The sequence below is a fragment of the Myripristis murdjan genome, chromosome 16 (genome assembly GCF_902150065.1).
Source record: "Myripristis murdjan chromosome 16, fMyrMur1.1, whole genome shotgun sequence".
NCBI lineage: Eukaryota > Metazoa > Chordata > Actinopteri > Holocentriformes > Holocentridae > Myripristis > Myripristis murdjan.
Window position 1 is genome coordinate 26,816,274 of NC_043995.1, and position 26,135 is coordinate 26,842,408.

The 26,135-nt window shown below is 41.1% G+C and overlaps 3 protein-coding genes across 6 annotated transcripts in view; 1 reads left to right on the forward strand and 2 right to left on the reverse strand.

The window, feature by feature from the left end:
* Positions 1-12,629, reverse strand: part of otud7b (OTU deubiquitinase 7B) — a 34,035-nt gene extending 21,406 nt beyond the window's left edge. For all 4 annotated transcript variants that reach the window (XM_030072267.1, XM_030072266.1, XM_030072264.1 and 1 more), the window contains exon 1: positions 12,448-12,629. The gene's annotated coding sequence lies outside the window, so the exon portion shown is untranslated. The remainder of the gene's footprint in view (positions 1-12,447) is intronic.
* A 382-nt stretch (positions 12,630-13,011) lies between these two features.
* Positions 13,012-17,035, reverse strand: rbm8a (RNA binding motif protein 8A). The gene is made up of 6 exons (XM_030073277.1): positions 16,883-17,035; positions 16,025-16,084; positions 15,839-15,916; positions 15,045-15,181; positions 13,786-13,922; positions 13,012-13,488 (listed from the first exon to the last, which is right to left on the reverse strand). The coding sequence occupies exons 1-6, from the start codon at positions 16,947-16,949 to the stop codon at positions 13,440-13,442; spliced, it is 528 nt and encodes a 175-aa protein (XP_029929137.1). The 5' UTR covers positions 16,950-17,035; the 3' UTR covers positions 13,012-13,439.
* Positions 17,036-21,538: 4,503 nt separating this feature from the next.
* On the forward strand, positions 21,539-23,634 carry LOC115373996 (type-4 ice-structuring protein LS-12-like). Its single transcript, XM_030072677.1, has 4 exons — positions 21,539-21,556; positions 21,904-21,981; positions 22,273-22,423; positions 23,283-23,634. The coding sequence occupies exons 2-4, from the start codon at positions 21,930-21,932 to the stop codon at positions 23,533-23,535; spliced, it is 456 nt and encodes a 151-aa protein (XP_029928537.1). The 5' UTR covers positions 21,539-21,556; positions 21,904-21,929; the 3' UTR covers positions 23,536-23,634.
* Positions 23,635-26,135: the final 2,501 nt, after the last annotated feature.

Here is a 26,135-nt window from a genome sequence, read left to right on the forward strand (position 1 = left end):
AATGGGCTGATATGTACCTATGGAGAGCCTGAGGCCAACCAAAGTCATCATTGCTCACACAGCAATGTAATACCACTGTATTAGCTAGGAAGTGAATGAATGAACTATGTAAAGATATATTTTGACCATTTTATTAAAATACAGGTATATAGCCTGGATCAACTGGGTCAGTGACTAAGTTGTATTGCAATTCAACCACTTAATCTTTCGTGTTATGACAAAATGCAAAATCACACGAGTAATAAGATAAGGAGCATAAAGTGTGAGGGGGACCTGACAATAAACTGTGTAGCACACAAAGGGCAGGACTTAAAGATTAGGCCTGTAGCCTACTTTTCAAGCAGTGTAAGCACTCAAAATGCTTTGTCATGCCTCATTGCATATTCATGCAGGGTTGCTCAATATGACATGGCCCAAATTATGAGAACACCAAGAACTAGATCTATCTATCATAACCTTATCCCAAAAAGTGGATTATGCGCTGTACATCATAGTTTAAAAAGCAGGAAATTTATATGACACCACAGATCAAATATTATACTACACCACACACACACAACATGACACCACTCCCCATCCCACACACATACACACACCTCATAACATTCCACACAAACAAGCACAACACAACAAAATGACACACAGGGTCAAGGAAAAGGCTGGGTCCTCTGAGGTGAGCAAAACGTTTTCCAATTAAAGAGAACCTGCCTCTCCACAACCGTGCAAAATTAAGATAGATGGACCTGGGTCTCCAGGGAGGAGGGAAACAGGGCCATGGACTGTAACCTTTCCATAGTAGAAGATTCACCACTTCATGTTTGGCCCACTTACATTAATCATGTGAAACATGAGCTTCGCTTAACAGTTAAGAGGCAGAGCAGATGGGGCCCGAAAACCGAAAGGAGCACACTTCTACTTCAAGTGAAACGATTGTGGACTGCGTTGAACAATGAATCAAGCTTTGGAATTATTTTGTTATCCACACAGCCTGTGGTTAGACTTTACCAAATGAGGACGTTTGAGTTGTTCTTTTTTCCTTTAATGGTCAGGCCATGATGGATGACCAGGTCTATAAATGTGTCAGTTCTATTTTAGTTCAATCACATAAACCTTTCTTGTGATCTCAGCACATGTAAAACACCCTCTCAGCATTGCAAAACCAAATGAGTAATGAGATAAGGAGCATAATGCAAGCAAACAGAGTAAGGGAGGCTGGCAGGACTAGTGTCAGGCACTGTGCGTCCATCTTTGTGATGGTGAGTTAGGAAGTGGAACCTCCCAACCTTTGGACACAGCAACAAGTCTTGACAGCCTATCAGGGAAATTTGGAGAGACAGGAAATACATTAGCCTTCCCATTATTGATGCACTTACCAGCAGACTGAAGTACTCTTGTAATGTTATCAGGACTGTCAAAGTCAATCAAATTAAGCGCTCAGAATTTCTGTGATAAGCATAGCTAATTGTCCTTACAACCACAGACTTTCACATAAAAATTTAAAAAAAACAAGCTTGTAGGAGTGAACACGGCAAGTGCTTTTCTTGGTAATTCCCTCTCTCTGTGACTCAGGCATGTTCTCTTACAATATGTGCCAGAAATAGGGCTGGGACTGTGGTGAACAATCAATCACAGTAAACACCTTGCCGCTGAAGGAAACCAGAAGAGGAAGAAAAACAAAGGTGTGGTGAGATTGCTGTTCTTCAGCTGTCTTTATCTGTGAAGTGCAGTAATCTGGTTACTGACAGAGCCCAGTCAGCTCACACTGACTCATTACATAACCTCCAAGCTACATCTGTGAAGGAGGCTGGGCAGCACTGCTCAGAAGAAGAAGAAAAGGGAAAACTGAAAAAAAAAATAGTAATGATAATAATAATAATAATAATAATAATAATAATAATAATAATATACACATACACACACACACATATATGTGTATGTGTATATACACACACACACACACACACACACACACACACACACACACACATATACATATACACACACACACAAAAACCACTTCTTCCTTTCTGAAGACTGCGACTCTGCTGAATGCAGCACTATAATGGAACTGCTGATATGTTGATATGTCAGAAGAACATGGCTCTGCTGGAAGATGAATTGCCTCAGTCCCTCATAACATGAAAAACACAAACAGACAAAAAAGAGGCATGCTACAATGCTTGTCCAAGGCTGTAGGGGATAGTGATAAGGGTGACAAGAAACACAATGGAAAGCACAGCAACAAAAGGCCTTGTTCAAATATAGCACAATTTTCATGCTACGATGGACAGTGCTTTTCTTAGTGACAACCTTACAGTTGTTTAGTCAATAACACAACGCAGATAAGTGAGGGTACATTCGATATGCCACAGAAAAACAGCCGTGCTTGTGAAAAGAAGCAGTAGCGATCACAACCAATTCTGACATTTTCTGTAGCATCATCGGCGTCCAATCTGAATGCAGATGAATCCATCATATCTCAGGCGCATCATAAGGACTCGCATTACCAGGCCTTACATGATGACATACAATAAGCACTGCGTTGAAATGGTTTTGGACAAGGTTTGGACAAGACAGTTGCAGGGTGAGGTTTGGATAGTAAAGTAAGTCAATGCTTGGCCTCTTTTCCATTTTATTTGTAAAGTGATTTTCACATGTCCATCACAAAGGACAAAGACCATAGATATAAACAAGAAAGGCAAAGCACAACAATTCACAAAACTTAGTCTGTCAGTCTGCAGCTCCCTGGCCATTACTGCATTGGTAATGCTACCATTAGTGCTTCCCTCATTCAGCTAAGGAAATGTGCTTAATCAGTAAAGATGGGGGGACTAATGTTTTCACTTGGTTATATCTCAGAAATCAATACAGAAAATTGGAATTTGACCATTTCCCTAAAAGGAAGGAAATACTAAGCAAGCTGGTCATTGGAGAAAAATCAATGAAAACCCACTGAACCACAGCAGCAGAACATTCACAGAGCTGTTGTTGACCAAGTGAATTATAAGAAGTAGTGGACCACCTCAAGTCTGTTAGCTTGAAAACTGCCTCTTCATGTGAACTGAAGACCATTAAGTTTTTATCTGATGGAGCGAATAACCCAAATATGGCTGTAACAAGAACAACTGGCTACCCTTTTCTCCCAAATAAGGACACTGCTTATCTTTCACCACTTGCCTAGGTCCACACTGAAAAAAGTGACAATCTTAACAAGTTATTTTATTTTAAAGAAGAAAATAAATTAATTAATTAAAAAAAAAAAGATTCAAACTCCTGCCAGTGGGATGAGATTATGTCACCTATTTCCTGCGGGAAGCAGGGGGTAAAAAAATATGGGGGTAGGGGGGGTCGTCTGCCAGTGGGTGCGAGATAACTTAAATAACTTGTTAAACCTGAATACAAGTTTCATTAAGGTGGACATTTTTTCCAGCGCAAAATGTGGAGTTGGGACATTCCAAACCTGATGAAGGCCTGACCACCAGCTGTGGGCGGCTGGGTGTGAAATGCGTATGAAAACACCAGGCTCAATGCACACAAAGACACACTCACAGAGACACACAGCTGATGTCAGAGATTCCAAAGCGTGCCCACCCTCTCAGAGGCCGCGTTGCTGAAGCTAGGCTGGCCCAAAGTCCAGTCACCACTCAAAAATTTGCCCACTTTGACTTCCCTCTAGCCGCCTCCCTGTTCTGCATGCTGGCTCTGAAACATCCGAACTTGATCCATCTGAAGTCAGCAACCAATCCTCTTATCCAAAAGACCTCTGGGCACAAACAGGAAGAACAAAAACAGATCCACTTACAGATCAAGAATCTGACATCAGGCTTTATTGATTGGAGTGTTGGGCGAAAAGCCATGTTACTGTACCCGTTTTGCATGGCAGTAGCTTTGAAACATCTGGTTAAGCTATTACAACTAAATGGAGTTCATCGCATCTAAAAATAGGCCTAGCCAACAGAATCCGTGTAAAATGTGGGATAGAAAAAATGTAGGCATTCACAAAGTAGTCTGTGTCTATTATTAGTAAAATGTTCTCTGTATTGTAAACACAACAGGTCGAATTGTTCATACAGGCACTCTCTCTCAACACCAATCTGCTATGCAATTCACTCTGGACAAATGCTTATACCCTGACCTAATCTACAACAGTTCATAAGCACATCTAGAGATTCACCACCTAATCTGTGAGGTGCTAAGAATTAGTGCAACCTCTTTTTTTTTTTCAAATAGACTAAAAATAATCCCGTCACAATCACAGTTTAAAGATAGAAACTGCACTGTGCAGAGTTCCAAAAAAACAGAAAAAACACTGAGGGAGAAAACGGACAACTGAACGCCTACATTTGTCACGTCTCAATTGAAATAAATAAATGGGTGACATCATCAGTGTTCTTGTAGCTCAACACCCAAGTGACTAGCCAGTCTCATTTTTGTAAGCAGCGTTGGAACAATACTCTTCAGGCTGCACTGTTTTCACAGACCAGGCCAAGCTTCAGGCTGTTGAGATGGCATACCTGGTAAAGTAAGGTGCCTCGTAGTTAAATTCTACCTAATGCAGGCCAAATTGCATCTTGCTGACACTCACTGGAGCATAGCAGCAACAGCGGAGTTCAGCCAGTTCAAATGGGCAATGTTACCTCCTGAGCACAAGTGTTTATCAAAGTGTCTGAGAGCTGATGTCATGGTGTAGCAGAGCATGTGGCAGAGGTCTCACAATTTCACTCAGCCTACTGTTTCTACAAATCCTGCTCAGCGTGACAGTGTGGTCAACGCTACTCACATTCTGACTACTCAAATTCTGATGGACAAAAAGCATGTTCAGCATTGACTTTTTCAGTGAAGGACAATTTAACCCAATCACAGGTAGGAATATCACAAGAACTGATACTTCGGCACAAAGTCAAAAGCAAAAGTCTGGAAATGATACCACTGCCAGTGTTTATGGTATTGACTTGATGCCTCCCTTTGCAACTCATTTCTCTTTTCCTGCTATTTTACTTATCTATTCCAACGTAGCTTTAGCCAATATAAATTACTTGAAACTCATAAAGATGAAATCATATTTACACAACTGCAAATCAAAATGAGAGTACATAATCATAGTATTGTATTTACTGTTACAGCAGGACATTTCATACAGTTAATCTCATTTGCAAACATTGTTTTATTGGGCTGCTTCATTTTCTACTTGTGACATCCCTAGCGACACATACATTTTACAATCTGACAACTAAACTATAATGGACAAAAACATCTTCAGAATTTATTTCAGTGATAGAAAAAAATTAGCAAATCATGGGAGTCTTGCCTCCTCAAATGCAAATACTCAGGACAAAAATGTTGTTTTGACGGTTTCTGTTGAAAAATGTATAGGCTATGTGTTTTCTCATGAACAGGATGACTTCCCATTTCTAACAAAGCACGGCTTGGGACCTTCCAGTGATTCAAACTGATGTGGTTCTGAGTATGGAACAACCTAAGTTCCTTCCCTTCTTGCCTGTTTAGTGAGTTTGTAAGGCAGTCAGTCTATTAGAGCCAGGCTCAGAGGTCGCTGGTCTGCGCCCTGGGCATGTCGCTGTAGTCAGGCCCAGTAGTCACCAGTCAAGACAAGGAGTGCTAATTAACAGCCACTTGGAGCAAGCTGCAGTACAGAAAGCAGCAGGGGGTCACTGGTGCTGATCCCTCAATCCATACAGAAACCATTTTATATTGTGTGCTATTGCAGGATGGCATCTGACACAGCTTGTCCAAGAGCAGAGAATATAATACGGGTATTTGATCTCTGCAAGAGTAAGTAACAAAACTAAAAGCTCATCTGCTATCAATACATCAATGCCTTAAAGTTGTACACAGAAGAAAAAAGCACAGACGGAGTTTGGCTACATGGAGCGTTCAGACAAATATTGGTGTTCTGCCCCTAGAGCACTGCGGATAAATGGATGAATTGTTTCACTTGGTGAACAATATGCCCTGGTTTCAGTACTCCGGAAAAAATGCCAACCCAAACTCCAGACTCTGTGGGCGTGAAGTCCTTATTTTGCCCCAGCGGCCTCTTTTATTGATTTTTAGCCTTTGTGCAGAAATGCAAGCCTGTGCATCCATCCGAACACTGACCACCTATTCATTAGCAAAGGGTGGAGAATTTCACCAGTGAATCACAAGACAGATAAGACTGTACAATTAACATTAAAATGATCAAAGTCACAGTGGTCCTATTCTGCCTAAATGGACAGAGCAAAAACTGTGGAAAGGGGAAGGAAGCTGAAAACCTGCATACCCACTATTCAGTGAGGCATTCTTGCTATGTACAATTCGTGGTCTAGAAAATTAAGTTCCATGCTGAGAATTATATTTCAAGGTGAACCAATTCTGCATGTGTCTGCATCTGAACCTGAACCTTCCGAACCATCACAAACACTTCTTAAGCACTGAGGGGAAAAACATCCAGTATTCATATTCTAACCAAAATAGTCAGAAAAAAATCATAATGATTTGTTTGTCAATAATGTGCAAGCCAGATACATAAACAAATAAAATGAAAAGCACATTATCTGAGACCACTAAACATCAGCCTATTGATCAAATTGCTGTCAAGCTTGTGGGCTATATTGAGCTATATTATATTGTATCATCAATCTCCTACTTTCCTCTCTGCTCCTGACTTTTTTCCACTCCCCTCTGTACCAGAGTGGACAACATTAAATGGGGAGAAAAACACTTGATAAACTTCTCTGAGGTGTGAGGTGTCTCTTCTATTATCACATTTAAAGCTTATCAGAGACTTGAAGCAGGAGAATAAATGGTAAATAAAAAACGTGAAAGCACTGTTATTATAAGGGATGCACAAGTTTTTGCCGATGTCCAATTTGCCAGTGTTTTTCAGCTCTTTTGGCTGATGCTGATACCGATATATGCACACATTTTTCCATCCAACTGCAGAGAACATCAAGTCTCTCCTGCAGTGGAATTAGCAGTTTATTATGCCTGCTCTATTTGTGTAGGCCCACTGGCAGATGCAGACATAAAATGCACAAAATGTACACATTCCATTGGGCATAATAAGAAAACTACTTTAACTTGGGTTATATAGAAACATGCAATATTTATTTTTATACAGCCTAACATTTTCTTTCAAACAAAAACGTAGGATTCATCCAAACTGAAATGAATGGCTTGAATGATGCTCTTCCTGAGAAAATCCTTCCAATGGCTACATCCAGATTTGACCTATTTCACATATCAGCAGAAATCATCATTTCAGGCTGATACTAACATTTCTAAAGCCAATATCGGCCAATACTGATGTCATGCTGAGATTATCGTGCATCCCTAGATACTACATAATAACTAAGTTACTACTTTTTTCCCAAATACGGACTTTTATAATGCCTGCCAGAGATCTAGAAAACCAGCCTAAAACATAAACACCAAGAGAGGGGGGAAATGGCACAGGCACTCGCTGTGCATTTCCCCCTCACCCAGTCACAGGACGAAATTTTGCTGTGACCTGAAAATAAGCAATTTTAATGATAGCTATTCTTCAAAGTAGCTGTCATTGCTGTCTGATTTAGCTGCAATTAATTGCTAGAGTTGTTTTTGAGAGACAAACAAGAAGAAACATTTTGACATTGGGAAAGCTCAGGGTGTGCTGCATTCAGGGACCCTCAGACAGTGTTTGGGAAATATGACGATTCAAGGTTGACAGTGGGCCTTGGAAATGCTGTACACTCATGTGCGTTTAAGTGTACAAACAATGCACTTATCATTACATAATTCACATTTAGAAGGAATGGGAGCCAACTGTTGGCTTAATTTGCACATTAACCCTTAAGGAATGCAAGACATTTCCTACAAGCTAACCTGAACCTTTGGTTGTACAGCTTTAAATAACTATATTTATTCCTCTACTACAAAACATAAGTGCTGCTGAAAGAGACAACGCAGCTTCAAATAGGCTTACTCTGTAGAAAAGAAACTGATCTAAACTTGGCGAGTGCCCTATGACAAGACAAGACAGATTCAAACACTCAGATGCTAAGCAAATGTAAAGCCAGCCAAACATAGCTAGATCTAAAGCCAGTGGCTAAGCGAGTACCAGCCTCAACAGGCGGGGAGCACTAATGCTCATGTGAATCCCCACGTGCTACGGGCCAGGCACTCTGCACAGCAGAATGACTTTACGTCAATCTGTGTGTGATGTCATCCTGGGTGAGAGGCTCCTCATCAGGGCAGCGAGCGGGATTACTGCTGCTGTCCTGGATCCACATGACAGAGTGGGAGGGACTGATGTCCAGTAATGAGGACAGGAAACTTTTTTTTTGTCTACAGGCCACAATGGCAACTAAATCCAAAATTCACCTGCCACCACAGCACAAAACAAACACCACCCACCAACCAAATGTGAGTAAAGTCTGGCTGAAGATGGTATATTCATCAGCTGCAGATCTCACTCTCCTCAAGAGGTTATGCTGGTTTTCAAATCCATCAGTCACTGCTGTTAGTTTCCTGCCCCGCCTGTCACTTCAGCTATTATACCAGCTAACTAGATTTACCCAACAAACAGGACCTGCCAATGATTCACTGTTCTGTGCCAGCATGGCTGACAGAGAGCTGACAAATTCAGGAGCCACAAGCCAAACTGTGCAGGTTTTGGCTAGTGGCTAGTGCTAATTTCTCTCCCTGTGTGTACTGGAGAAAGTGTGAGAAATAAAAAGCATTCGACACAGCATGTGATCTATACTGCAGAATCTATTCAGGGAGCAGTCTCTTATGATGTAAGAGATTATGGCTGCTTTACCAGTATGACAGGGCTAGATCCTTGCTATTATAACTTTACAGCCATTTAAGTCCCATTCTACTTAATAGTCAATTATGCTCTATAACAACTATGTGGAAGGTCCAACCACAATTTGGCAGGGATTCAGACCAGAACTAGTATCTGCAGCTTCGTGTTCACAGTCGAGCAGCTGGCACCCAGGTAGAGCAAGCAGGGTGGGATGGGTGATGCCTGGATTCTAGGTCTCTCCACCCTCACACAAACAGCCCTGGGCACTGGCTGGCTGCTGTGTCACAAGGCTGGCAGGCGTCCAGCCAGGCCGGGGAGGGTGGGGCTCCAAAGAGTTTTATGAGTTGCTGTCTGGGCGCACAGGCCTCTCAGAGACAAGCCACCTATTGATCCCCGTCTCACTGTGGCAGTATGGGGACGAAGGTAGTTTTCTCTTTCATATCACATCTGTTCCCGTCTGGTTTGAACTGTGCTGCTGACATATGAAGAACAAGGATGCAGGGCTGTGTGGCAGTGGAAATTGTGATCTCTTCCTTTTTATCATCTTGACCAGAATGTGAGCCCAAAATATCTTAACACTAGCAGGGCTGAGCTGCCAGGCCTGTGTTAAAGTTATGCTTCAGTGCCTATGCTAGGCTAAGCCTGGATCCTACAAAAGTGAGTGGAACATGTATGTTTAGTACAAAAGTCATGTGTTTGTCCTACTAACCTGGAGAGGCACTGAGCTATTTACTTATTAATCTGACCATGTTTGTAGCTCTGGGTTGAGAGATCCTATGGGAATAGCTCGACGGGCAAATGGGCCTGGCTCTGAAACTGACACTGGATCCCTGACGGACATACATACACACTAATGGAGCAGCTGTTTGGGGGAGCCCGGCAAAAGCCGATTTTAAATTTTCATCTCCTCAGTGTTGCTGAAGCAGCATGGTTCCCCTGTGAAACACTATATTCACAGAGGCAGCCGTAAGGGCCACAGCCAGCCGGGACAATGAGGCTTGGTAATGTGGGCTTGCCCAGAGATATATATTAAAGATATTAAAAATAGGAAAACAAAGCCTTTGAAAAAGTAATACATCAGACTCATATTTTCCAGAGAAACAAAGTCAGGCTGATTAACTGCCGTCTTTGTGAAACTACAAATTATAAACTCATTAGTTTTGTGCTGCCTAGCCTTCAAAACGATAATGCTAGGACCGTCAGAGGAAGTGTCAGAGGAATAATGCGCCAGAGGAATAATGTAATATATATATATATGTGTGTGTGTGTGTGTGTGTGTGTGTGTGTGTGTGTGTGTGTATTTTTTTTTTTTCACAAGATCCTACACATATCCATCTTAAAACTGATAGGTCTATGTCAAAGCATTTGACATAGACAGAGCAAGAGTCATCAGATCACCTTTCCTTTCTGACAATGCTGTTAACATTTATCAATCTTGCCATCTCATCAGTTTGAATTATATTCAAATAAGACTCCTGTCAACAATTTGCTGCAGCCCATCTGAATACTGGTGGAGATCACTGCATGACAAGCTGCAAACTGGAAGCTGCATGTTTCGGGTCATCAAAATTCAAACAGCCCAAAGAAAATCAAACTGCAATAGCTCAGTGAACAGGCACTCATGGAGCCTGTTATTGAATGGATATCTCTAATAATAGCCCTGTTCATTTGAGCATTTAGCAATCTATTGTCTAATTAATATGTATCATGAGACTCTTACTGCATTTTTGGGAACACAGATCAATGCATTATGGTTGTCTGTCAATGTGGCTTTATTGCGCCACAGTGGGAATGCCCTGTTGAATAAAGGTACAGTGATAGCCTAATAAATGTAGAATAATTTTGTCCTTACACAGCTTGCTAGTACTCTGTTTTGACTGAGTTCAGAATCTGAACTGCATCACAAAGGATGTTACACACTCCTAAAGACACCCTCAGGTGCTCTGTGTGCTGCTGTATGCATCAATATGTTCCTTGAGGTGCTGAGGACTTGCATAATGAAGCCTGACAGTGCAAACTCATACACCCTCACAGAGACTGATCACCAGTGCAGTAAATCTTCTTCATCTTTCTGCCACAGTGCTTGGTGGATCACAGAGCTGACAGGACACTTTCACAAATTCATCAGCCAAAGAAATAAGCATGAAAAAAGATGGCTGGTTACGTGCCAAAGCAGCTTGTAGAATAGACAAATTTACCAGCAACAGACAGTGTTTACTTGCATTAGACAGGCGGCTAATTCCCCAACCTGCTACCCACCGATGAACAGACTTCCTTGCCACTATTAGGCAGTCGCCTGTGTGTTTCGCATTTCAAACATCACCCGCGTGGTCACTGGAAGGAATGAGTACAGGTGGGAGGGCTGGATGCATTTCTTTTTCTTGCCAGACAATACGTCCCTTCTTCAAAGTTCCTATTTGCTGCTTCTGCTTGTGTTTCAGATAGGATAGCCAGGACACATGGCCGCATTGATCTTATGTGGAAATGAAATATACAGTTGAGCTAACCTCAAGACTGAGCGAGAAAGACCCACAAAGACACAGGCGTCGGTCATTGTGGGTCTTTTTCAGGTCAGGGGTCTTGCCTTTTAGAGAACCAACACAAACAGTCTCTATAGGCCAAAAGCAGAAAAGAACTTGTACCACTGTCCTACTTTCATGTTGACTGACTGTCCCTGGGCTTGCAGCACACAAAAGAGCCCATAAATACAAGACCTGAATAATTCAAGCCAAAGTGTAATGCAACCCTCTCATTGTAGTGATGTTGGACATGACGGCAAGCAGCCCCAGCCCTAGTTTCAAAACGAGTGCAACACTGACAGCACCAAAAAACAAGCAGCCAACTCGGGAGTCAAGGTTGTGAAGAAAGGCGTCGTGTTGACTTTGCTATTTGAACCAAGTTAACCGGTTCGCGTTGACGAAGTTAAACCCGTGAAATTATAACATTTTGGAAATACGTTGCTAAATAAAAAGGGGTTACTTAAGCAACAGGGTTGGCAAACTGCTCTAAGCCGGTTCCCGATTTACATCACTCATGCACTTTAGCTAAAAATCTGGCAGAGACATTTGGATCGTGACGGCCAACTCTACGGGGACAAAACTGAGAATTGATTTGACTCTGCGGCAAAAACACAATGAATCACCAATTTAACAGAACTTTTCAACGCACATTTATTAAATAGCATCATTATACCAATAGCTGGATAGAGCTAACGTTATGATTAGCAACCAACTCCCCTCGCCAAGCTGCTCGCCTCTGGCACATAGATGCTGCCCGGTGCTGCTAATGGTGACTTGTCCATGAATTATATCCCCTGGTCACTTTACGTTATTACTGTTACGGCTATTCTTGGAGAACAAAATTAAATTCTTAACGTCAACGTGCATAAACGCATTTCCAACGTCCAAACGCAGCAGGCTAATGTACCGGCTGTGCACAGCCCAATAACTTCATTCACACACATACCAGACAAAATAGTTGTGATAATATAAAATTGTTCTGCATGTGCTTGCATGCTGCTTCCAGGGAACTATTCTTTTTGCTGTAAACAGACTGAAACCTGACATCTGGCTAGCAAGTGGCTACTTCTAGCTTGGCTAAACCCAGCTAACTTCAGTTGCTAACATTAGCTAACCTTAGTCGAGTGTCCCTTGTCTGCTTACCTTGAGCGGCCTCGCAGATAATGTTTTCATCGTACCATGCAGTTTTCCGCTATGTAAAAACTTGTGAATAGTTTCTACGTTTCCGACACCAACAGTTCCTAACTTTTTGGTCTCTTCACAGGTGGCACTATACGTAAAATCCCAAACCGGACCACCAACGACAAAGTAATTTCTTTAGCCACTTACAACAACAACAATGTCAACGAAAGGTTTGTGAGTCCGCCCCATTCAAGAATCAGCCAATCACGGAGAGGAATCTACGCTATTGACACTTGCGTGAACCAATGGGCGTCGTCGTGGATTTTGAGTGACGTTCCCCAATAGAGTAAACACCAAATCAGCGTCTCAGAGTACAAAACATTCGTTCGCCAATTGGCTGTAGAAAAATAAAGGGCTAGGAGAATTGTCCAAGTGGCCTATGGGTGCAGCACTGAGTCCAGAGTGACAGGTGCTTTTGAGCTGACAAAATAATTGGGGCGGGACCATCCTCGGGGTGAGGTCATCTAGGATGACGTAAACGTTCACGTCATTTTCAGTGCTAAATAAAACACACAGGGCACACAGTCCATTTTAAAAAGTTTAATTTTCCTCAAGTGATACAAAACAAGACACTGCAGTATCATAAAACGCACATAACATGGGAAAACTTGAACCAAAATAGAGGGAATCATAAGAAAACCAGACATAAGCACTACTTAAAAACAATGGGTGCTCAAAGGAAAATCAAAGTTTCCCTGACAGAGCTGAATGGATGTCCTTTTGTTGTATTCAAAAGCACCATCTGCAATGCGAAAAAAAAAAAAAAAAAAAAAAATTCTCTGTCTAAATTCCTGACATTTCACAACCTGACACCCTACACCTGTTAATCAAACACAAGGAAAGAAACATTGTAATTAGCTGTAAGTAATTGTGGGAAGATGAGACTTTAGAAGCTGCCTGTAAAAAGGGACAGGCAACTCCTCTGGTCGACAGAACGATGACAAACGGCAACATCAACGGCGTCTCCTGTCCGGACTTCTGCTGCGTCTCCTTCCGCCGCCCCTGTGGAGGAGAAAACATAAAATGAATCAAGAAAATACAGCTCAGAGTTAAAATATGTGCAGTGGTTTGTTTGAAAAAATTCAATGACTTAAACAGCAGACTGATTTAAATCATAGACTGTGACCATTAAAATCATCCACAGGAAGGCACCGTGTGAAGATTTAAACAAAACTCTCCAGGCATATTTACACAGAAGAGTTATTAGTGCATCTGCTCAGTCGCTGATTTGCATGCCAGTTATTGCTGCTGCTGCCACAACGGCCAAGTATAAGACAGATACACACAAACCAGCCTCACCTCCTCTTATTCTTGGGGGGCCCTCTGACGAATCCCCAGTCGACACTAATGGGCTGGCCCATGAGGTCCTGACCATTCAGCCCCTCCATGGCTGCCTGGGCCTCTTTGTAAGTCTCATACTCCACCAGCGCATAACCCTGGGGACAATTAAAGGGATATCGGGTTACTTCTGGCACAGTAACTTTCAAAAAGACGGAAAAACAGGGCGATTGATCACTGAATATTCTGATAACATCCTGCATTTTGACTGGTGACATGGTCATATTAACTGCTGAGCGGCATTACTGGCTGGAGGCAATCTGAACATCTTCAAGATAAACTGAACCCACATAACACATTTTCTTTCAGTTTATGAGACATTAAGATGTGTTTAATGGTTAATGAATCACATTCATCTTCAAAAAGGGCCTGTGATGAAAATCATTTAGCAGGAATTTGTCCATGCCTGCCTGCGTGACTGTGGGGAGAGCTGGTTTCACACAGAAAATGCTTCGTTAATAGCTCATTATCAAAACAATGCTGCCACCTTGTGGCTCAGAGGAGAGTGGCAGAATGTACCTGGACAATAATATTCTGGTGATTTGCTATGGTTAATAAATGTTATGTATAAAAACTGAAAACAACCAAACTGTGTCAAAAAAACATGCTACATTCTGGACACTCAAAACATTGTTAGATCACTGAAGCCTCAACAAACACTGATTGTTTGATATTTGGTATCTCAGTATCTTCACAAGAACGGTAAATATAACTGTCACCACTGAAAATATGAAGAATGCCATTAGTTTGCCAACAATCAGTTAGATCGTGCAGTAACAGGCAGGATAAAACACAAATACATCATTGTCTCACAGTGGTAATTTAGTTTTAAAAATCCACACCAAAAAGGTAAGGAACATGTCATTTATGAGGAACTTTTCCAAGTTCTTATCCCCTGAAAGTTATATTGTGACTCCAGCATCTTTATATTGTATCAGCGTCTTCCTGACCTGCACTCTTAAGCACTGCACATACACGGGTTAAAATCCAAAATGGCTATGCACTAGATTTAAATTAAATTAAATTAAAAATACAGGGATATTTTGAGTGCCTGATACAATTTATGGTAAAAATAAAAACTGTATTAGGAATCTGATCGTGGATATAAGGACTATATAAGGACTACAGTGTGCATCGACTGTATGTGAACATCCCTTCACGAAACACTGAAGATTAACACTAAAATCAACACGCTAAGATTAACAGTGCATTTGTCAAACCTTAAGGTAGCCTGTCCTGCGGTCAAGGTTCAGATGCAAGTTCTTGATTTCTCCAAACTCTGCAAACTTGTCATGGATGTCCTCCTCTGTGGCCTCCTCGTGAACCCCGGTCACAAAAAGGATCCAGCCCTCTACAGCTGTGAAACAATGACACGGAAAAGGGGGTTAGGGGTGTCACATCATGTACAACCAAGACTTTCAGACAGTTAACCTTGCTGCAGTGTTCAATTCACACAACTATAAAGAAAACATTTTAGAAAGTACATGTGCATTGGTAAGCATGACAAAAAAAACCTGTGAGAGCTTGTTTTTTTTTTTTTTTCAGTAATTGTAGATATAATTATGCCTCACTCCCTGCCAAATCACTGCTGCACCCAGGGATTAAACAAAATAGACTCAACCTAACCTGACCACAGATACCGTGTCTTCCTACTGTCCGCCTAAGGGTGCTGTTCCAGTCTGATGGAGTGCAGCTCTATTCTTTAGGCTCTCAGTTCAAGGCTGCATTGCACTTGCAAGAAAGGAGCTGCACATTGCAAAAATATGCATGGAAAAATAAAAATGTAGCTCTCACAGCCGCATTCAGCTTCTTTTTTTTTGTTTTTTTTTTGTCACACACATATCATATCACATTAATCTATTGTTGTAATCCAAAAACCTGTAGAGTTCACCCATTTAGAGCAGCCAACACACTGAGAATTTACAGGCAGTGAAGCCATTATACCGGTCAAGACAGATTTCATGCATAAATCTGAACTGTTCTGAGTAAAATAAATTACATCGACAACACTTACATCTCTGAGGGCCTGGCTCATCCCCATCTTGTTCCACAGTGTCGTAGTCCTCTTTGATTCTGGACCGGGCTCCTTCCTCTGGAAACAGCGAAAAGGGGAAATGAAATCACTTAAAACAAAGACACAGCGTATGTCACATCTTCTGTAATTACATTATGACCCGGCATCACTGCTGAAGTTACTCACCTGAGCCAAAGCCCCTTCCTTTCCTCTTCTTCGCCTTCTCTTTCAACTTGTGGATGCTTTCTAGAGAAATGAGATAGGAAAGAAATGATAAAACTTTCTCACATACATCAGACACATGCCGGCAAAGTTTGGCGATTGCTCATAAGGTGTATTTCACTGTTCTTCCACACAGTGTGGTAGATAAGAAAAAAATATCGCAATTCTGGTTTATTCAAAGATCTGGTCCGTCTATAAAACAATGAAGGTGGTATTTTTTTAATGCAATAACGTGGCTGAGACCAGCAGACGATAAGTTCCCTGCTCTGGAAAGCCAAACTAGCCAACAATAACATACAAGAGGAGCAAAACACAGTGGCTCCACTGAATAAATGTAACTTTCAGGCTCTTAAATCTTTCAAATCATATTTAGTATGAAGACTTTGTGTACAAAATGAACATGTACCCAGCGGGTCCTAGCTAACGTTACAAAACAGCAGACACCAGACTGATTCAAGTTTACGTTGTCCTCAATTAGCTAATGTTAACGTCCATCATGCATGTAATATAACTAGCTAGCTAACAGATACGTTTGTTAGGTGCTATTTTAGCAAGCAAGACAAAACATGGCTTGTATGTGCTAAAATGGAAATGTACAGTAACCATGAACTTTACTTCCGAAGTAGCCAGACTGTTTGAATGGAAAAACAGTCGTGTTAGCTTAGCATCAGCTAGCATTTTCTCAGGCCTGTTACCACGCAGTGCGGTGGATTTGTGGGTTTTTGGCCTCGGTAACACTGCTGTGGACTCCTGGTTTTCACCAAATCTCAAATCCCGGATTAATTTACATCTACCAGAAAGAGCTATGAACACGAATATTACCATCGCCATCCTCATCCATAGGAAAGTCCTCGCCTCCCGCTTCATGAAGGTCCAACACGTCCGCCATGATGTCTGTGTGTGTGCGGCTGAGCTACGCAACATGCGTACGCAATGAGCGCTGAGGGGTTGGGGAATGTTGCCAGGTTGCGTAAAAGTAAGTAATATCAAGTACCACTATAGCTGTCCATATTTTGTACTATGTCAGGTCAACGCAGTAATGTAAAAATAAAAAAGCGAACTTTAACAATATATTTAATACATGCATGGTTCCCATTCCCTAACCCGAAGAGATACAGCCATCAGACGAGCTGATCCGTAATCACATTTCTAAATAAGCCGTAATACCTTATGGGTTTACCATAAGCTAAAATGTAGTGCGCCATCTAGTGCAGGCTCTGGTCAAGGCAGGCTGTTCAGAATCCTCATACAAGTTTAGGCAGTGTGTTACGGAATGAGTTAAGAAATGGTTGCACATGATGACCTGGGAATAATCTATCTATCTATCTATCTATCTATCTATCTATCTATCTATCTATCTAACAAAGTTTTTTCTTTGTTCAGATGTTATAGCTTGATGGATGCAAGGAGACACAAGAAAATATGTAATAATCGAAAAGTCATAATCTAAGTCTCGGAGTCATAATTCTAATCTTAGCATTTTTCAAATTTTCACCACAATTTTAAAATGACAATCTACTTTTTCACCATTTGAATAAGACTATGATACTTTTCTTTCTACCATAGCTGTGGATGTTTATTTGGCATTGATGTAATATAGTGTTGTTTGTTTGTTTGTTTTTTTAAGGTAGTAGCCCACAATACATGCTTGCAGAATGGTAACCACTACTTTAGGCCCTGCTATTGCTTTTTGCAGAGAGAATTTTGAACCTTTAGCCAAGCCATAAATTGTCCGTAACAAATGCTGTATTTGAACATAAGTGGGTTAACTGTACTTGGTTCAAATGGGCAAGGTCCTGTAGACTTGGGGCTTTGTAGTTTCATAAGACCTTAGGCACGGCCATAGCATGTAATTCAAATATCTGGCATAAAGCCCTTTCCTCATCCTGTGCACAGCCCAAACTACCACAGTATAGCCAGTGGTTATAAAACACAGAGACAGCACATCCAGGTTCAGCATCACACAGGAAAAAGCTGCCCTCTCTCTAAAGCAGAAGCTAAACAGTAATTAGTGTACACATCCATTATCAGTCAGTGCAGCCTTTAACATCCGTTACCATCATTTGTCAGTCATGGCACAGTTAATAATCTTTTCACAAAAACAGGAAATAAGCTGTCCTCCACATGACATAGATAGATAGATAGATAGATAGATAGATAGATAGATAGATAGATAGATTCTTTTATTTGTCCCCGTGGAGAAATTGGTCTGCAGCATAATCACAAAGGCATTTCATGACAACATCACAGAGTCACCAACAGACATTAATCAATACTCATACACGCATCCATACACATACCTCACACAGGTTTGGTGCGAAAGAAAGAAAGAAAGAAAGAAAGAAAGAAAGAAAGAAAGAAAGAAAGAAAGAAAGAGCAACCTTATTTAGGATGGGGGCAAATCCCTGCCTTACACCTCATATGTGTTTAACAGACTTCAGCCTATGACTTTATTCTTAAGGTTTCCTGTGGGAGGTGCTGTGGGAGTTTAGGGTGGCATGATGGTTGAAGCTAAACCTGCTTTTTTCATACTATCTGTATTTGAGAGCTGTGTTTGCATTCTTGATGTTCAGTCAAGCTGGGTGTTAGACTCCGACAAGAAGGCACCTTATCACTTCTGCTGTTTGTGATATTCACGGCCACCATATCATAACAAAGCTGATTTCACAGAAGTTCAAGTGGATGAAATAAGAATTCTCTCATGGGTGGCTAGGGTAACATGACAGGGTGAAGAGCTCAGTGATCTGGGAGGCCCTCAAAGAAGATGGTAAGGAAAGATTATGTGTCCTATCCTGGGAGCACCTAGGAGCCCCCAGGAATTGTAGAAAGTCACAGGGTAAAAGGATTCTTGGGCTGTTTTACTTGCGTTGTTGCCACTGCAACCCTAACTAAGTGGCAAGAAAATGGATGGATGAAGGAGTGAAAGAGACTATGACTTAATAAACTTGGGCGATGGGCAAGTTTTCCTGAAAAGTTATTGCACCACTGTGCTCAGAATCAGTGAACACATGAAATACACTATTATTGTATTTATAAGTATTGGGCCACTTCCACATCACACCTACAGGAGCTTTTATGAAATCACATTCTAAATTCATAGGAAATAATATGGAGTTGGTCCCCCTTTGCAGCTGTGACAGCTTCCACTCTTCTGGGAAGGCTTTCTACAAGATTTTGGAGTGTGTCTGTGGGAGATGTCATGCTGGAACAGGAAAGGGCCTTCCCCAAACTGTTCCCACAAAGTTGGAAGCAGAGAATTGTCCCAAATGTCTTGGTGAGCTGAAACATTAAGATTTCCTTTCACTGGAACTGAGGGGCCGAGGGCGAGCCCAGAAAAACCAGCCTATAGTGTTATCCCTCCTCCAGCAAACTTTACAATCGGCACAATGCAGTCAGGCAGGGAACGTTCTCCTGGCGTTCACCAAACCCAGACTTGTCCATCAGACCACCAGATAGAGAAGCGTGATTGGTCGCTCCACAGAACGTTTCCATCCGACGCTTGGCGTTGTGCTTGGTGATGTAAGGCTTGTTGTTAATGTTAATGCCAGAGGAGGTTTGGAGCTCTGCAATCACTGAGTCAGCAGAGCGACAGCTACTTTTATGCACTATGTGCCTCAGCACTCGACGATCCCACTCTCTAACTTTATGTGGTGCTGCCCCCTGGTGGCTGAGTTGCTGTGGTTCCTAAATGCTTCCACTTTAGGAGGAGGAAGGAGGAAGAAACAACTTCATCAGCTGACTTGTTGCAGCGGTGGCATCCTATTACATTACTATTACAGCACCACACTGGAATTCAGTGAGCTCTTTAGAATGAGCCATTCTTTCACTAATGTTTGCAAAGGCAGACTGCATGGCTACCTGCTGGATTTTATACACCTGTGGCAATGGGACTGAATGAAATCCCTGAAATCAGTGATTTAGAGGTGTTTCCCAATACTTTTGTCCATGTGGTGTATGTCACACTGAGGGTTCACTTAAGTTTAACACAAGTGAAATCTGTCAAGGTAACAACATTCCTCAAAGATAACCCAATAGCCAAAGATAACTTAATTATCTATTAACTACAATTAACTGTTGGATGCAATTATTTTCTTCCTCAGAATTCTTCAAATGAATCCATATCTCCTGAAAAGTGATAGTTTATGAAAGATTTATGGAAAATGGTCTACTCCCCTTCTTTAGAATGAAAACTACAATCCTTGTCATGGCCTTTGGAATAGTCAGTGTAAAGTATGGTGAGGAAAGATAACCCAAAGTTTACCTGAACTTTAACCATATGAGTGTTAAACTAACGTGTAAGCATTGAGATGTGAACCTTTATCTTCAGTGTCCAGCTGTAAGACGTGCCCTAAATGGCAGCTTCTACCTGAATCCACTGAACACTGTAAGGCACTCTTGCTTACTTGATATCACCTCTTCAGCACAACACTGATTGTGCAATAGTGTGAGAGTATCTCTCTTCCTGAATCAGAGCTCTGAATGGACGACCGCTTCTATTTATCCAACTGTAATTAATGAAGCCAGAATTATTTTGAACACACTGCTCATGATTTAATCACCCATTTATGATGCAGCTACTCAAATGTGCTGTAAACAAGATAGCAGATGACGCATTCCACTGAGTAGATAGCTGGTGAATACTAGATTTATGACAGCAGAGCCTGATGTTTTTCGTGGTAGTCATTTGTTTAGTAATATGTCATTCTAATAAACTCTGACCTGTGCCTCTTTATGAAGGCTAACCTTGGATTATGTCACAAGGGATAATAATGCTATATCCTAGGTATTGATAAACATCAGTGGACACTTAAAAAAAAAAAAAGATGCAATCAAAGGTCACTCTACGGTGCACTATAACACACATACAGCCCTCAGTTTCTATTATCTTCAGTGATGAGCTTATCAGGAGCTCGTCTCTTAGATATAGCTTGCTATACGTTGTACTACAGTATGACGCAATTACTGATATCAGTGGGTAATTTGAGCCAAGGCTTTGTCAGAACAACTGAGTAACTCTTTCATCAACTGACCCCCTTTTAAGCAGATTAGCAATAAGGGGGGAGGGGAGGGGGCAAACAATCCTACTGTTGCACCCAAAAATATGATAGAAAATGAAATACTTGATATGAACATTTCAATCACTTACTGAAAGTGTTTGTGTGGATGAATTCATTAAATCAAAAACTGAAGAAAAAATTGCTCACAACAGCCAGCAATATGTTTGATCACCCCATGTCTCTCTTTATCTCAATCTCTATCTCACTCACTCAGACACATTCACACACACACACACACACACAAACACAGTGGACTTTGTGTCTTTGATGTGCCAAGGTTCAGCCAACACAATGCTTACACTCCTCTTGCCAGGTCACTTCCTTCTGTGGGAACCAATTAAAACGTGATTAGCCATGATGTACTCATCCTCGGGAGCTATAAAAGCCCTTGGTTCCCTGACAGAAGGCACCATCAGGTCCAAGAACCCCAGGAGTTAAGGTGAGTCTCTGGCTGCTTTGCTTTGGCGTTGTTCTTTTTTTCTGTCTTTCTTTCCCTCTTTTTTAAATAGCTGTGCATGGGAATGAGTTGCTCATATGTGATGTGGTAAAACTATACTAAGTTTAACTTGGAGAATTGGCAGGACACCAGTGTAAGAACCTGAGTGTTATTCTATTGCTCTATGCTTGCATCATGTACAGCATCACTGTGCATGTCACTGGCTTTGCTTTGCTTGTTTCAGGGAGCAGAAAGTACCTTCTTCAATACAGTTTGCTATATTTTTTATGCTATACTTTCTCTGCAACTGTTAAATTTTTCTGACTTTTTTTTTTTTAACTTGCCTCTAGGTCGGCCTTTCTCATCATCTGCAGCCATGAAATTCTCCCTTGTTGCCGCTCTTGTTGTTGTGCTGGCTGTTGCCCATGGTAAGACACTAACTGCACTGATCATGTATGTGAATTATTTATACATTGCAACAGGTCAGAATGTTTTCAGCCAGCCGAGGACCGTGTAATCCTTCATCTGAAGTAGAAACATGAAAGTCAACAAGAGCAAAATGGTGCTTACCAAACAGTGTGTGTGTGTGTGTGCGTTCTGCTCGGTCTTTGTGATAAGACCTAGCTGAGGCAGTATGTTTAATTTCCTTCAGTGTTTTTCAGTCATGTTTCAATCTTACTTTAGTGGATCCAAACAAAACCTTCAAAATGTGTTGGCAGGCACTGAGGCTGTGTCCCTGGTGAAGCGTGAAGTCCCCTCTGAGGTGGACATGATCACCAAGATCATCAAGGACATGTCCGTCACCATCACCAGCGCAACCAACGACATGGTGGAGAAGGTGAAGGCTCTTGAGCTGACCAACCAGGCCCAGTAAGTCCCAGTCTTAAAAAAATTAGAAAATTGTACAGCACAGCCACACTCACTACACTGCATGATTATTCTATGGACGGAGGAATGTTCATCATATCTTTTATCTCGATGTTGGGTCTTTGACTTCTGACTTTGCTTTCTTGTTAAGTTATTGAAGTAGAAATTTAAGGTTACTCGGTTATTTCAGTCATTGCAAGTCGCCGGGACTTATCAGATAGTAATGTCAACCAAATGCCTCAGGTTTAAACTGAATAAAATGTAGGTGGGCTGAAATGTTTGCAAGCATGTAGTGACTGAGACAGAATGACAACTCAATTAATTATTTTTTGAGGGAATAAATCACAGATTCTGCAGATTCTACCTCTACGGAATTGACGAACTGCTATACATATATAAATGTATGGAATTTAAAATATAGAAAATCTGCTAGAAGGCTAGTACTGAGTGAACTGCCATTACAGCAAGAAAAACTGTCTTCAGAACATTTCAAATGTTAGTGAGGGCAAAATGCATACAAAGCTCATGCATGCAATGCTAAATCCTTACCACCAATATGAACTTTGATAAAGTAAATGTATAATGTAGGGAAAGATAAAAACTCTAGCTAAACTGACCTATAACCTAAAGAAACCCTGGCCTAACCCTAATCATTAAACACACTGACCTGCCATGGTGGCAACTAGGGCTCAAAGATAAAGTTGCTTAACAAAGAAGGATGTTGCTTAAGAGTCACTTGTTTATAGATTGTCAAGGCTTTTTTCATTCGTTTTTATTTATTGAAATGCAAGTCAGATTTAGCAACATTAACGAGAAAGATTTTCATCGTCTTATGCTCTTGCTCTGCCTCCCTCAATCACAGGACTTACATGGAGGGCAGCAGAGCCCAGGTCCAGCCACTGGTTGAGAAGGTCCAGGCTGAGGCCGAGAAGCTCCAGGAGCAGCTGAAGCCCTTCCTCACCAACATTGAGGATCAGTTCAAGCCTCTGACCGACAACATCCAGACCCAGGTCAAGCCTCTGACCGACAACTTCCACTCCCAGGTCCAGACTCTGACCACCCAGATGGAGAGGCTCTTCCAGCAGCTGTTGGACCAGGCCAAGGCCCTGCAGTAAAGCTCGTCGTTGGTTCATCCCGCTGGCTCGGGCTCACTTTGGGTTTAGCCCCAGAAGTTGAAGGGAAAACATTACTTTCTCTCTTCTTCTGGTGTTAGTCTGTCTAACTCCCATGTCTTGAAGTCATCTGAGATGTGAAGCTTGGTGCTATCATTAAAGGGGTTGAAAAAAAAAAGTCATTTTGTGTGCAGTTGCTCTGTATTTGGTTCATCTCAGCTTTGCATTGCAAGCACAGCGACTGATTTATGAAAAGCCAAAGGGCAAGTAATAAGGCTGAACTGAAATAAATTGTGAAGCAGAATCTGATGAGAAGTGATCATTAAAGTGCGAGTCAGTATCAGCATGGTCTCTAACCTTTGGGTCAGGGGGGTTTTCCATCACCCACGGTTCAATATTCTGAAGTAGGCTGTCAAAACAGGTTGGAGCTAAGCTAACAATCTGGATAAAATCAGACTGATGAGATTAACTCATGGAATATGTATTGACTTTACCCAATAATTAACCCAATACAGCATTAGCATGATAACTTGAAATCTGACCTTTGCAAAAGTCAAAAGGGTCCTGCTTTATTTATTTTTGTTTGCATTTATAACAACAAAGTAAAACCTTAGGATGAGGTGAACGGAAATAAAATAACCTCCAAAAGTGCAAGGAGGAACCAATTCATGATAGAGTTAATTAAGGATTTAGGATGCGTGATTTACAGCTTTAACCAAGCCAATCAATATCTGTAGAGCAGAATAGAACAGAAACCTTCATCTACAATTTCATCCATGATTTTTAAAATAAAAACAATAACAGAAATGGTGACAACAAGCATGCCATGGTTTCCAGTGTGGAATACACAGCAGACATTTTAGGGCAGTCCTGCATCAGAGAAGGTCACCTGCAACTGTCAGGAGTCAGAAAAACAGAGTTTTTGTCTTTCTAATTGAAACATAAGCAAGATTTCACATCATCAAAATTATGTAGGATGACTGAATGACTGACTGAATCAATGATTTGATTCAACATACATGGTTCAAAGTCAATAGTCCCAGTTAGCTCACAAAAAAATACCATTGTTCTTACCAGTTATATTCTACCTGTTTCTGCATGTTCTCTCATCCAGACAGCAGGAGAAGATAGAAAACACGACTTGCCACTGATCATTTTCGTTAATAGTCAGTCGAAACAGGTAAATCACTCTGAAACCAAACAGTGGGCTTAGCTGCTTGCAAATAATCTGCATTGGTTTCAAAGCACATAGTTAAAAATAGCCCTTATATCAATAACTAATCAACAATTTGTAATTGAAAATCTACTGTGAAGAGTACGGAAAAATAATGTTTAGGGTAAGCCTTTTTTCAGCCAGTGTTGTCTGAAAGAAAGAAGGCATTTTTAAATGTTTAAAACTTGGGATAATACTTGTGTTTCGAAAAATTGCTCTTACGCTGAACAAAAGGGAATATCTTTTTCCAGCACAGACTCTAATGGTTCAGTCTCTGTTAACAAGAGCACACACGTTTCCAATGCCCTTCCAATTCAGGATGCTTAGAAAAGCTGCACAGAAAACACGAGATACAGGATTTGGACTCAGAATTGCCCGGCTCATTTAATTGAAGATAAATCTGGCCAGAACCCTGATTTGAAAAGCCTTTTCTGCACGTCTCTCTCAAAGTGCACTGATACTGAAACAGCCTGGAGGGAAGCTCCCTGGATTTCTTTTAACAGTGATTTCATTTGCAAAAACACATAAACGCCATTCTTGGAGGGAAAAAAAAATAGTGAACGTAATGGTTAATGTAACATCCAAAATAAAAAAAAAAAAAAAAAAAAAAAATTCACAAAGACCAAAATTGTCAACTAGTATGATTTTTTGGATTGATATTACCTTGAAAAAATGATTTTTTTAAACAGATGAATACAATTGGAGATTTCTGTTTTGCAAACAAACGCTTCTTTGCAACTGCTCAAAGGGAAATCAGCTTGGTGTAAAAGTTTGGTTGAAATTTCTATTGACTTGAGTTTGAGCTTTTGTCTCAAAGCAGTGAGGGAGACAATGACTTGTTGTCAGTTTAACAACAAAACAACAAAATCACTAGTCTTCCATGCTGCTGTGGACTCTCTCATCCAGACAGAGAAGCCCTCACTTAGACTTCTCACAATAAGTGCACAGCATGTATCTCTAAAAAAAAAAAAAAAAAAAAGCTTCATGTCTCTATTACTCAAAATCTTCCACTGTAACAGTGATTTTTTTATGACTTCTGCACTTTAGCACTTCTGAAGCATTTTTCTGCATGAATGCCAACTGCGGAGGCATCATGTGAAGCGTATTATTACAAACAAGCAACTGAATCAAAAAATTACTCAAGCAGTAATCGAATATTCATTGATCTTCTTAATAAAATGCTCAGTGATTTAACCAATCTGTCACTGCCCACTCCTTCCTGTTCTGCAGACTACAAGTCATACTCAAGGTGGCCTCCTTGAGCTAATGTAGGACACACTTTCTCCTCTGGAGGGGAGGCTGAAGGAGCTTGTCACGAGACCTCTCTGGCTCTCCTTCAAGCCAAACTTTGCTCCAAACATCTACCATCAGCCACAAACCTCCACGCTGA

Coding starts and splice junctions, on each gene's coding strand:
- LOC115373996 (XM_030072677.1), top strand. CDS start 21,930: ATGAAATTCTCCCTTGTTGCCGCTCTTGTTGTTGTGCTGGCTGTTGCC. Junction 21,982..22,272: donor TGTGCTGGCTGTTGCCCATG/GTAAGACACTAA, acceptor ATGTGTTGGCAG/GCACTGAGGCTGTGTCCCTG. Junction 22,424..23,282: donor GAGCTGACCAACCAGGCCCA/GTAAGTCCCAGT, acceptor CCTCAATCACAG/GACTTACATGGAGGGCAGCA.
- rbm8a (XM_030073277.1), bottom strand. CDS start 16,949: ATGGCGGACGTGTTGGACCTTCATGAAGCGGGAGGCGAGGACTTTCCT. Junction 13,923..15,044: donor GCAGGACAGGCTACCTTAAG/GTTTGACAAATG, acceptor AATTGTCCCCAG/GGTTATGCGCTGGTGGAGTA. Junction 13,489..13,785: donor CCCCCCAAGAATAAGAGGAG/GTGAGGCTGGTT, acceptor TCTCCTCCACAG/GGGCGGCGGAAGGAGACGCA.